Source organism: Agelaius tricolor, unplaced genomic scaffold, assembly GCF_023055355.1.
Source record: "Agelaius tricolor isolate 1412-34295 unplaced genomic scaffold, bAgeTri1.0.p SCAF_2, whole genome shotgun sequence".
NCBI lineage: Eukaryota > Metazoa > Chordata > Aves > Passeriformes > Icteridae > Agelaius > Agelaius tricolor.
In genome coordinates this window covers 61320755-61334024 of record NW_027269262.1, presented here as the reverse complement: position 1 = coordinate 61334024, position 13270 = coordinate 61320755, and the positions used below count along the sequence as shown (strand labels likewise).

General features: G+C 36.6%; 1 protein-coding gene across 12 annotated transcripts in view; it reads right to left on the bottom strand.

Annotated features, from left to right (window-relative positions):
* Positions 1–13270, bottom strand: part of CSPP1 (centrosome and spindle pole associated protein 1) — a 63720-nt gene that overhangs the window by 35293 nt on the left and 15157 nt on the right. For 5 of the 12 annotated variants that reach the window (XM_071420607.1, XM_071420599.1, XM_071420556.1 and 2 more), the window contains exons 7-11: positions 12373–12474; positions 8125–8570; positions 3927–4028; positions 3206–3288; positions 564–657 (exon numbers count right to left, since the gene is read on the bottom strand). In XM_071420607.1, coding sequence (XP_071276708.1) covers positions 564–657; positions 3206–3288; positions 3927–4028; positions 8125–8570; positions 12373–12474 — 827 coding nt within the window. The remainder of the gene's footprint in view (positions 1–563; positions 658–3205; positions 3289–3926; positions 4029–8124; positions 8571–12372; positions 12475–13270) is intronic. The other 7 variants (XM_071420585.1, XM_071420558.1, XM_071420567.1 and 4 more) reach the window with 4 other exon arrangements.

Genomic DNA, 13270 nt, shown 5'->3' with positions numbered 1-13270 from the left:
TCTGGGCTCAGGCTTGTTCTGCATAGTATAATTTTTGTCACAATGAGTCAATAGTAACTAATTTTTAATTCCTCATCCCTTCTCTAATATTGCTGTGTGTTTTTATGTATCCAGACTATAATTCAGTAGATAGTGACTAGTAGGTAAAGAAGAATTAATATTTTATTATTCTGCATAAGTCAGATGATCAAATGCTTTAAAAATGAAAGGTTACTTTCCAAAATTGGAGGGCAAAAACAAAATAATTTTCAACTTTGCCAACTACTTCAGAAATCCTGTACCAGCAAAAAAAGATTACTTTAGTTAAAGCTTCTTTACCCTTAAGAAACTAAAAAATCAGTTGTAAAAATGAAAAAGTATCTGGGTTTTCTTCATTCCACTGAGAGCTTGTGAATATGTTCATTAAAAACGAAAGCTCTCATGACAATGAGTTTAATTAAATGCAGTATTACTCAGCTGCCTGGAATCCCTTAGTTATGAAATTGCTTCTTACCACACTGACTTAATGGAATGCCTTGAAATTTCAGCCATTATCTTTTAAAAAGACAGGAACTTTCCATTACCGTCTCTTATTGCGCTGCTGCTCAGCCATCTGTTCCATTAGCTCTCGTCTGTATTTCTCCTTTCTCCTCTGAAGAAGTTCTCGGTCCTGACCACCTAATGGAAATGACCACACATTTGTGTAAATGTTCCACAAAGTACACTAAAGGTACTGGACAAAAACATTGCCTTTCAGTCAATTTAGAAACTGAAACACAGCAGACTGTACAAACACTGTATTTCTACTGACTAAAACAAAAAAGATATCTAGTTTTAATAGACAATTTGTTTGGAGTATGATGATCAAAAAGACTAAAATTTTCAATATGATTTTCATTACTATTTTCCTGGTTTTGGTAGGAAAATATAAATTTCCCTAATTTATAGGAAAAGGAAGCTATAAATTTCAAAGCTATTTGGTACAACAGCAACTAAAAAAAGTAACTTAAATTTTTATTTTTTTAATCTTATGTTCACCTAAGGAAGATACACTAGAGCACTCCATAATTATGAGGCACTGCTCTGCATAAAACTGAACATTAAAACTGAAGGGAGTCAAACCCATGGGGAGGGAAAGTAAATTGCTCCACTTTTAGGATGGTTCCCATGACTACTTTGCTAAGAATTAGCAAAGTACCAACAGATGTGTGTATGTAAAAGGAAATGGTGATAACAGCTCACATAGAGCTTAAGGAACACAAAAAACTTTTAGTTTGTCGTGGTTCCCCCCCAGTAAGTGCAGTGGTCTTCTATTATTTTAAAAACAAACCCACCCCAGAAAACATCAGCAGCACCTTCTGTATTGTATGACTATCAGACACAAAGACTCTTAAGATACTCTGTACACAAACTGACTGGACTTCTGGTGAAGTAGACCTGAATAACAAAGAGAAGGAAGCTGGAAAGAATCTAAAACAAAAGCCAAATAAGGAACAGCAACAAAACCTGATGCATGACTAACTGATTTTTTAATGTAAAAATCAAATTTGTGATTTGCAGTCCGCATTGTGCTGGGACTACAAAGTGACCAGAATGTGCAAGATAACCTCATGGTTTGTGAGTCTGGGAGAGTCTGAAATCACCTCCCATTTTGAAAAAAATTCCAGTTTGAATTTACTTAATCTTTACACAACATAGTTTTCTAACCAGGACTGCTAGGAGTACAAATTCACACCTCTGTGTCCTCAAGTTACTTCAATTGAGATGACTGGGCAGACCAGAGAGTGACCCCTATGACACCAGTGGTTTAATGCTGCCTTTAAACAGTTCCAAAAAACTGACCAGCTACATATAGCTTTGAAGATCAGGTCAATTCAAATGAAAAAATTAACAGAAATTATTCTGACAACTGTTAATCTATTTTGCCATAATTCAAAGCTAGCTTGCCTTCAAAAGCTCTCATCTGAAGAACTACTAAAGTTCTTTTATTCTTGCCTTACATTTTCCTGAATTCAGCTAAGAATGCTATGTCTTCACCAGTATTTCTCTGTATTAAACTCAATACTAGTGTTTCCTGCTAAATCTTCTGGCTTCAGGAGAGATAACCAGAATCTCTCCTGAAGAGATTTTTTTTTCACAGTACCATTTTTCATATTGATTCAATTATAATTCACTGTAAAGCTGTGCCTTTAACAATACAGAGGTTAAGATTTCTCCCATACTTCATTTTGGAAAAATAATTTCATCATTATCTGGGCCTTAAAATATTAATGAAATCTAAGAAGAAACTTGGGCTCTTCTAAATTAATTAGTAAGTCAAAAATTAATTAGTAAGTTATGTAAAGGGGGAAAAGGAATATGGTTTGCTTTAGTTTCTCTATGTAAATAACACTTATTTACCAGCCTTGGAGACAACTAGCAAAAGGAAAAACAAATGCTCATTTTTCTAGTTTTTAACTATTCACATGGAGAAATAACATATTGTCCTAGATTGCAAGGTAATGTGTCTATTTGCCATCTGTCAGAGGTGTGGCAGTTATCTTCTGTTAATTGGGCAGTTTTCTTTATCTCTTCCACAAACCAATCCTCCCTCCAGGAGATATCTTCTGTTAATGGGCCACTGAGTGTCACTGCATGACTGATAAAAATTACAGCATCCCATTGTGAGAAGCTCTGCCCAGGGGGAGGAGCCAAGCATCCCTACCTGGATATAATCTGAGATTTTGGGACACCAGCACAGCCTTTCCACTGGATTCCCAGAGAGCAGCTGCCTTTTCACTGGATTTCCAGAGGAAGACCAGGCCCATCTATACCACCACTAGATCTTCAGAGGAAAACTCCACCCTTCTACAGGATCCCTGCTCCAACAGAACCACACCTGACACTCCAGGAGGGCTGCAGCCACCATTCAATTGGACTGCTACCAACATCCTGACCAACAGGGTGTCAGGTTGTATTCTGACTCTGTCGGTATTGTTTTGTATTACCGCACTGTTTATTTCATTTTTATTTTCTTTCCTAACAAAGAACTGTTATTCCTGCTCCCATATCTTTGCCTGAGAGCTCCCCTTAATTTCAAATTTATAACAATTTGGAGGGAGGGGGTTTACATTTTCCAGTTCAGGGAAGGCTCCTGCCTTCCTTAGCAGACACTTGTCCTTTCAAACCAAGACACATATGCAAAGAAAGGCTAATTCAGTGTTATTAGTGAGGTTTTTATACATACCAAGAACGAGGCCTGTTGCATATCGCCTTTCACCTGCAGACTTGGCCTGTTCACTAGCTGAAGAACTAATCTGCATCTGATTTCTGGCAAAGGAAAAAAGGAAAATAGTGATCAAACTCAAGAATTTCCTACACAGTCTGTGGGAACTATGACAGACTCACTTGCATCACTATGTGACACATTTGTGACAGACAGTTTTCCTACAATCCAAAGAATATCCCAAGCAAAAAAAGAAACTGCTTGGCAAAAAGGCACTTCTCACAATTCCCATTTGCCTGTGGTTTCTGAAGCCATCAGAAAAACTGACTCAGTTGAGCACTTCACCCATGCTGACAGACTGAATGGTGCCAGTCAAGACTTTATGTAAGGACTTTCCAAGTGTTCTGCTTCTGCCTCACCCACTTAGATCATTTCAGGGTGTGCAAAACCAAGACAAGAGGAAGAAAAGAAATTTTAAAACTACTATGAAAACAGGATTCCACAGTATTTGACTCAATAAAAGTCCTCTGTTGGAGAATAAGTGCTCTATTAATTCAAAAAGAAAACTGGCATGCAAGTTTCAATGGCCATTTTCAGAGGAAACATGTCTTGTTATACTATATTCTAGCTGCAGGAAAAACTATCAGGCACTTCAGACAATATTTTAGGATTTGAACTCAGTATTTTCATCTCACCATGATTTTGCAGTGCAATTATCAGAAAAGTACACGATATACCACACCTAGAATCTCCAGTTCTTGACAACGGCCGCACACGTGCTCTCTCCTTTAATTCATCTTCATAATCTGCAGGTGCATCTCTTACCATTTCATTCAGATAGGGCCTTAAAGAAATAGAAAATACTCAGCTATGCTTGCCCAGGAACAGCCAATCTGAAATGGAAGGTTCAGCAGTTTTGTGCAAATGCGTTTGCTGCCTGAATGCACACTGGACAACAGAACCAGTCCTGAAAATACCACAAAATATTCTAGAAATAATTCACTTTGCTAGCACTGTCAGGGCAGCTCTCTGTCTGGAATGTGAATTCCCAAGCCTGCTTTCCTGCAGCCCTTATCTAATGAGCCCAGTTAAGAGTTTTGAAAGCTAAAGGGCTTTTGACACTCACACCGCATTAATTGAAACAGATCTTGCTGCTCTTAATCCCCAGGAGCCAGCAAAGTCTTCAACAGGTTTTGGCACACAGCTATTGGCCAAGTCTGGTTAAACAGCCAATTCAGATATGAAAAGCTGCTTCAATGACAATCTACACTTCACTACACACCTGACAGACTTTAAAAGGGTGAGGTGACTTTTGTTCAAGGCAAAATACTGGCAACACCGTGAACACAAAAATTCAGGAGCTAAAATTTGAGTCATCTACATAAGAAGTGAAATCATATGATAGTAACTCCAAGTAACTTCAGAGATGCCAAATATTGTATAGACACAAGAGATCTGTTCCTGAAAAGATCTTTTCTTGACTTGCAAAATAACGGCTTTATAAGGAGGACTTCAACTTATCATGACAAAATAGGGTAAAAATAGGTATTCAATGAAAAACAAAGTATTTAACAAATGCTATCAAAATTATACTTTTTCCAGAGCTGACAGAGCCATGAACTTCCTATTACACAAACAAACAAACAAAAAAAAAAAAAAACCCCAAAAACTAGGTAAACATGGGGGAAAAAAACCTCTTTTTACATAAAAATAACCACAGCTCTGTCAATCTCTAATTTAAATAGAAGTCAATAATCAAAGGCAAAAGGATGCAAGCATGTTATTAAACATTGATCTGGCATCTTAACAACCCACCAGAACAACATGAAAGAACATTTATCCTCTTGTCATAAAATGATCTTTCACGATCAAGTTCATCTTTATGACAACAATCAATCAATTCCTTACAACGCTGGTCACATAAGACTGAAACAGAGCCAGGACATAGAAAGCCAAATCTCCAGTGTAATGAAAGGATGTAAGGGAGGAAGCAAAAAAACAAACCTTGACATTTAAGAGGCAACCTGTTTTTGTAAAAAGAAGCCAGCTTAGCAGGGCAGGCCCAGACATGTTGGCCCAATTCAATCAAGAAGCTGCTGTCTCCTGTTTACAGGACAGACTTGACAGCTGGGGATGGACTAAAGCATTCCACTCCTAAGAACTAAAACATTTTGCAATTCTTCTCATTTCCCGGTCACCATTTCTGTTTCTTGAAATATGCCACAGACCTTGTGCCTCCATCAAAACAGAAACCCTTCTGAAAAGCCCTGTTATGAATACCTGCCTCTCCAAACTAATAAACTCCATAAAAAACCTAAGAACTTCAGTAGAGCAAATAAAAATATGCCTCCTTTTGAATTTATCATCGATCATGAATCCAGTGTGTTTAAACTTGACTTTGCCTGAAATGTAGAAAAAAAAATGCTAACTCCTCAGAAGCTGAGCTGTCACTAACAGAGAAGTTCCTCCTTGAAGAGAATGAATTTACTTCATAGGAGGTTAAGTGGAGCTTCTTTCAAAGGAGAAGGAAGTACTAGATTAAAAAACACATTTAATAAAGAAATACTGAAAATTAAATTTTCAATAATAATTCATTAATAGAAAATATACACAAAAACCCCCAAACAATCTTGTTCAGGGAATTCAGGTAATGGTCCAGCAACTTCTTTTAAGAAGATGCACCACATCTGCCAACAGCAAAGATAAGACTGTCTTCTCTATTGTCTTTTAAAAGAAAACTGGAGATAAAGCAGTTTCAGAGGTCTCTCCAAATAACTCATAGGTTGCCTGGTGATATATTAGTCACAGATATTTATAAGCACCATCCATCATTTCTGGAATAACTAAAAACTAGTCTACTAATATTCAATTTGATGTCTACTGTTAGTTCAAACACCATACTTGCTGATATTTTATTTATATAGTTCTATATAAATTCTTTGCAAAACAAAGTAAACCCTGAAACATTATCAAATGATTACTTTTATTTAAATAATAGACTGTGTGTCCAACTGCATTAGACAGTGGCAAACAGCTACCTAATAAAAAGAGGACATCCCTCTGAGTATTAACTAACACAGAATTAAATACTGCTGTTAGTTTCAAAAATATTTTGAATGTCTTTGTTAGACACCAAAGTTAAGCTTCTAATTGTTTTTCTTTCTGAAAAGCTATAGGACAAGCCCACTCTATCCTAAAACCTCATTTACTCATTTCTACCAATAATACACTACAGAATGGAAGAAATTTTGAAGTTTGCAGTCTCTTCTCTGAATCTCAGCAGAAAACAGACAATCTTGTTCCTCTTGTCTATTTAACCACTGTTTCCATTGGCTAGTCTTTTTCAGAAACATTGAATGAATACCTGCTTTTTAGAAGCACACCAGAACACACAGTCTGAAACTTAGCAATAACACATTTATTAGAGTCTGCCTCTCCCAACTACTTCTAGACATTTCATTTTTTCCACAGACTTACTTCCTTTACGATTACTTTTTTTAAAGGCTGAGAAAGAATATCAAGAGCTATTTTTGGAGAAAAATTATTCTAACTCTCTTGACATTTGAAACTGGAAAAGAAATAGGAGTTCACTGAATTCAGAAGACGCTTTTCTAGTAGAAGAGCATTTCCCCTCCCCCAGTTATTAACTTGTGTACTATCCAGAAAATTATCCCTGTAAACAACGACTCAAAAGATCATTTAAACCATCCACCAGCCACTAACAACAAAACATAATAGTAATATTCAACACTGTTGAGAATGGTACAATTTGTCTTTGTTAAGTGTTAATTCTAGAAAAAAGAAAAAGTGTTTCTTTTGCCCTGCAAAGGAAGAACACTGGTGGTTCCTTCACTGAAGCAATTGCAGGAAAATAATTCTGGTAACAGGCTTAACACAAATAAAAATAACTACAACACTCATGTTCCCAAGACCTGGAAAGGGAACAAATTAACACTTTTAAAATATAATTTGAAAATTTATTTACAATAAATTTACTGCTTTATTTAGCTGTATAAACAAATTTCAAGTTTGGTGCTGTTTCACACAAGCCATCTGGTTTTAAAAGCAACCAGTTCTTGCAATGGAATACCTAAAGGTGGCCAGAATGCCAAACCCTGGATGACTAGGAAGGCTAAACTTTTTTTTTTTCTTTTAAATGAGTAAGCTAGAAGAGAAAGATTAACAATTTATGTCAAAGTAACCCAACTGATGTATCAGTTAACACAGTAAAGACTATTTAATACTGAACAGTACACAGTATCTGTTATCCCCCTGAATGATTTATATAAGACACCCTCTTTTGTTTGGTTTGGGCTTTCATAAATTCTTATTCAAACTGTGTAGTTATTACAGAGATTAGTACCTATTAAAACCATCAGGATTTGGTTCAATTACACAGATGCTTAAAGCCTGTCATTTAGCAAGACATGGAGGAAAAAAGAGGATTTTTTAAAAATAGACTTTTACATTTTTTACACATAGTCACACATTCCAAAAATTGAAGCTCAAACCAATTTTGGAATCTGAACTGAATACTGACTAGCTGTAACTATTACAGACTAATAAAACAGAGGTAACATTGGGTTCTCAGTGCAGGGGTTTGCATTCAAATACATTTTCTGGCAAACCACTCTTCATAAAAATGAATTGTGGACTGCTACTTCTGGAGTAATTTCTGTAGTATCCTTGGTTTGCTGTGACATATAAAATGCCTCTTAATACACGTATAGTCTTAGCAAATGATCCAATTCTTCAACATCTTTTCTATACATTACTGCAAAGGCCCTTTTTGTAAGTACAAAAGTACTTACAAAAATCCTGCTCTCACATGGGAATCTTCTTTAATATTTAAAGTGAGTAAACCATGGCCATCAGCAAGCACTACAGAAATAAAGGAGAAAACAGAATAGCAGAATAGAGATAACAGATTTTAAGAATACCTTTCAGCATAAAAACCCCGGGGAGTTTTTCTGTCATAGGTGCTTTCAGATCTAAATCTAGGGTCCATTTCTGCATTTGTCTCAGGATCATAGTCCACTCTGTAGTATCTTCTACCAAAATCACCATCTTCATCAATTCTGTGATGCTTCCTAGTAGGAATTACAGATTGGCTAGTAAATCCATGATGTCTTTGATTGGGAACACCCAAATCCTCATCAAATCTTTTATTTAATAGTCGACTTCTCAATTCAACCTCATCATCTAACCTGTGGTACCTGTCTTCCTCCAGCCATCTCTTATTTAGCAGCTCTTCACAACGGTCTGTGGAAGTAAAAGCATCCTTCTTGGGAGGTTCTGCACCTCTATTACAGGGCTGGACTTCTGCATGTAATTCTGGCTGGAGCCTGGTAACAGCAATAGGTGTTTTATTCCTGTGCATCTCATTCTGTTTAATGGAAACAATATTGAGAGTTGAATATAAACAAATCACATTGAGTAAAACCTTAGTTTTGTATTTCTTCAAATAAACCCAAAACAAAAGAAAGGCAAGAGGTGAGCAAGGAAAATACTTCAAGAAGGGCTTAACATCTAGGGTCTTATTCATTTTTCTTGGGAAAAAAATGTAGTCTTCCTTTTATCTAATGTCTTTCAGAAGAAAAGCTATCAATACTGGACAGATCTTTTATGAACTCCAATCTGACCTTCAGTTTTTGAGGTGCAAAGAATCAAAAAAACACTTCAATCTTTACTTCATCAAGAGACTAGGTATCTTCATTCTATCCAGATTCAGGCAAGTCTGTAATAGTTCTTACCTACAAGCACAGCCTTTTAACCTGAGCATTTCTTAATCTATTTCTTACTCCTCAGGAAATGTCATTATGAGAAAGGATAGTGTGGTGGTGTTTGCAGGGGTCTCAGGACAAGGGAAGAGACGAGAATCTTGACTTTATGTTTTAGAAGGTTGATTTATTATTTTATGATATATGTTGTATTAAAAGAAAATTATATACTAAAACTCTACTAAAAGAATAGAAGAAAGGATGTCATCAGAAGGTTAGCAAGGAATAGAAAGGAATGATAATAAAATCTTGTGACTGACTAGAGAGTCTGAGACAGCTAAACTGTAACTATCTATTAATTAAAAACTACTACATGAAACCAATCAAAGATGCACCTGTTACATTTTACAGCAACAGATAATTATTGTTCACATTTCGTTTCTGAAGCTTCTCAGCTTTTCAAGAGAAAAGATCTTAATGAAAAGATTTTTCATAAAACATGTCTGCAACAGGGTAGTTAAGCAAATAAAAAACAACCCTATGACACTCTGGACTAGTGTTCAATACACAGTCCTTAAAACCACAATGGTTTTGCATAAACCCTGTAGTATTTCTATGTACTAATCTTTGATCTATTCATTCTGGTATAGAATAAAGACAACACTAACTCATACTTTCCAATATTTAGTGAAAAATAAATTAAGGATGTAAATGACACCAAACTGGGAAGAAGGATCAATATCCTAGAGGATATGGCTGCCACTCAGAAGGGTCTTGACAAACTGGAGAAACATGCTGACAAAAAGCTCGTGAAAATCAACAAATGCCAAGGCAAAGCTCTGCATCTGAGACAGAACAGTGCCATGCACCAGGACAGGCTGGGCCCTGAGCACCTGAAGAGCAGCTCTGCAGAAAAAGGCCTGGGTTAATCATGGGCAAGGAGCTGAGCATGAGGCAGCAGAGCATGCTTGCAGTGGTGACTGCCAACCACACCCTGGGCTGCAGGATCTGTGCAGGTCAAGGCAAGTGATCCTCCTCTGCTCAGTATTTATCTAATATTTAGGTTCTGGTGTAGTGTGCCCAGTCTCTGCTGATGACCTGGAGAAAGTGCAGAGGGTGGCTACTGAGATGGCATTTGAGCTGTTAAAGGAGAAGCTGGCAGAGTTGGGGTTATTCAGCCTGGAAAAAGATTAAGGAGGGTGTGTAGGAAGTAGTAATTGCAGTCCCTGTGTAAAAGGTGGTTACAGAGATACCAGTATTCATGGCTTTCAAACAACCAACAGCCACAGTTGCAGCAAAGGAAAATCCCAATGGGATACAGAGGGACAGAAGTTCAGATCAAGCATTTAAAGCAGTGGAATGAGTTGTCCAGGACTGTGGATTCTCCATCCTTTCAAAACTCCACCAAATAAAGCCTGACCAGCCTAATCTAAACTGTGAAGATAACACTACTCAGAGTAGGATTTATCCTATGACTATCTAAACTGTTGGATCAAATTTTGGACATCACATATATAATTTGACTCTCACTCCAAGTTAAATACACCTCAGACATGGCATAACCCAAACAAATCCTAACAATTTTTTTTCCTGTTTGTTCTTTTCTGATAGTAAAATTGTTTCTAACCAGAATAATAAAAATGCAACTTAAAGGTCAAAATGGATGACAAATAAAGCAAAAAGAAAAACTTTTGATAGATTTCATTAGGTAAGTCAGCTTAGGAAATGTAAGTGCCCAAACATGTAGAAAAATTTTAGATATTTTTAGATTCAGTTGCACAAAAATAAGCTACACTTTTGCCAATATTTCCTAGGGATCACTGCTGTGTAGCACTTCAAACCTTGAAGAAGGAAGTAAGAATGAGATATTGAATTCCAACATCTAAAAGAAGCCTGAATGCTGCCTTATAGATGCCTTCACAAATTAAAACAGTTTTCAACTATATGAAACTCAAGTGCACTTGAAGGAAAAGATGTTTCTCATGACAAAACAATCTTTCCAGAGATAGACAAGAAACATTCTTCTAGACAAAAATTACAAATACAGGGGGATTTGCACTTGCCAACTGTTGTAAGGAGGACAAACTTCCAGCTGCTTTGGGTACAAACACAAGGTCTTTTATAAAATGACCTAGCTTTCACACTACTGTACACTTTAGAATTTTCATATTAAAGGAAGGGGAAGGACTTCTTAAACCTTTCTTCTAAATGTTCTAAAAACTTTCACTAGATGAGAGTCCCAAATTCTTACAGTCCATCACTAAACAAAAATATTTTAAAAAGGAAATTTACCTATTCTAGACAAAATTTTAAAGTTAAGAAGATTTTACAGATCAATCTATTGCTTCCAGATTACTAAAATAGAGTCTCACAACATTGCCAATCAGACCTAAAAATCCCACAGGCTGTTGCACTTGTTTTGGTTGGGAATAATTTCTTCATAGTAGCTTGTATGAGGCTACGTTTTAGATTTGTGCTGAAAACAGTGGTGATAAGACAGTGATAATTTAATTCCTACTGAATAGCACTAACACTGTCAAGGGCTTTTCTGCTTCTTACACTGCCCCACCTGCAAGGAGGCTGCAGGTACATGGGAAGTTGGGAAGGGACACATCCAGGATGGCTGATCCCAACTGACCAAAGGGATATTCACTCTCTAGGGGGTCATGCTCACCATAATCGAAGGGGGACATTCTGAGTATGGCATTTGTCTTGCCAAGTCACAGCTGCCTGTGACAGAGCCCAGCTCTCCTGAGGATGGCTGAACACCTGCCTGCCCAGGGGAAGTGAATGAATTCCTTGGTGTGCTTTGCTTTGCTTGTGTGAGCAGCTTTTAATTTACCTATTAACTGTCTTTAACTCAATCTATACTATTTCTCACTTTCACTCTTTTGATTTTCTCCCCCTTCCAACAGAGGAGGGTCTGTATATGTGTGTGTGTGTGTGTGTTCCTAGCTGCTTACTGCCATACAAATCAAAGGCCTCAGCTCAGAACTGGACTAGACTATGTCTAGTTCACTTTCAGCAGTAAAGACTTCTTGATTTTTATTCACAAATGTACAGCTCCATATTCTGTATGGCTGCTACACTTGCCTGGCTTTCTACATGACAGAGGAAAAAAGCATCTACAAACAAAAGCTAAGGAACACTATGTGGAGTTCAGTATTTTGTTCAAGTAGATAGCTTTTTGGATATCACTTTTATCATCAAAAACAACCCAGGGATTTGCTTCAGACACAGAAAGCATCAGAATAATGAAAGCATTTGCTTCAGAATAATGCAAATGAAAGCATCCTTCTACCAGACAGACATGATGGAAGCAGGAACCAGAAACTGCACCATGTGAATTGTAACCAGGACTTGCTTAGATGCATAAATAAAAATGCAGCCTAATTGAACAACATTATTTGTGTATTTTGTCTGACTTTGTATGTCTGAGTCAATGATAAAACTATAAAATTAAATTACCTCTCTGTTTTTCTTCCCTAATTTCCTTAGCCTTTCATTCCATTCTTCTTTATCCCTGAGATATTGATTGTACTCCTTGTTTCTTTCAAGACGTAATCTCTCCTAAAATAGGCATTGAAAAGGGCATCATAATTTTGCATTTTTAGTAGCTTTTAACTTCATAGAACTGCAGTACTAAATGAATAAATGCAAACTGTGTGTTTGCCCTGCCTCGCCCCTTCACATTCTTTGTGATGTACAAGAAAGGCTTGAATTACTTTGAGGTTTTAGTTAATTTTCTCTTGGCATAGCACTTTCTCTTAATCTGAAATCTGTAAGCAGAAGTCAGCTTCTTGGGCACAAAGTCTAATCCTCAGAGACACTACTGTGTATCAAGGTCCATCTATAAAACCAGGTAGGTTTCCTCCTGTTAAGCCTATTCCAAAGTTTACCAAAGCCTCACTCCAACAATTAGGAATCACCTTCTAATTTCCAATCTGAATGTATTTACAGCTGATTTTCAAACACACCATTTCTTTCTTTAACATTAGTTGTGACTTTCCCCTCCTCACAATTAATGCAGGATAACAAATCTGAGTGTAGATAAGATGTATCAATTCCAATTTGAACTGTCAAATTCAAACAAGCAGTTAAATGGACTGCAAAAAGTCAAAAGTGTGAAGAATGCAAGGAAAATCAAGAAAAACAGGATCTATGTTTGTCGTCCTAGCTGCTTTTGCAAACATGATAACATTTATAATCAGCTTTCTCAGGTCTAAAAATGTACATGAATTGTACACCAACAGCCTGATAATATAATATGAAATATATTATGAAATATAATATGAAAAGTCTCCAGACAAAGAAAATTCTAATTTGTATTATTTCTTGATTTCCCTGTTTAGAGCATGGGGTGTCT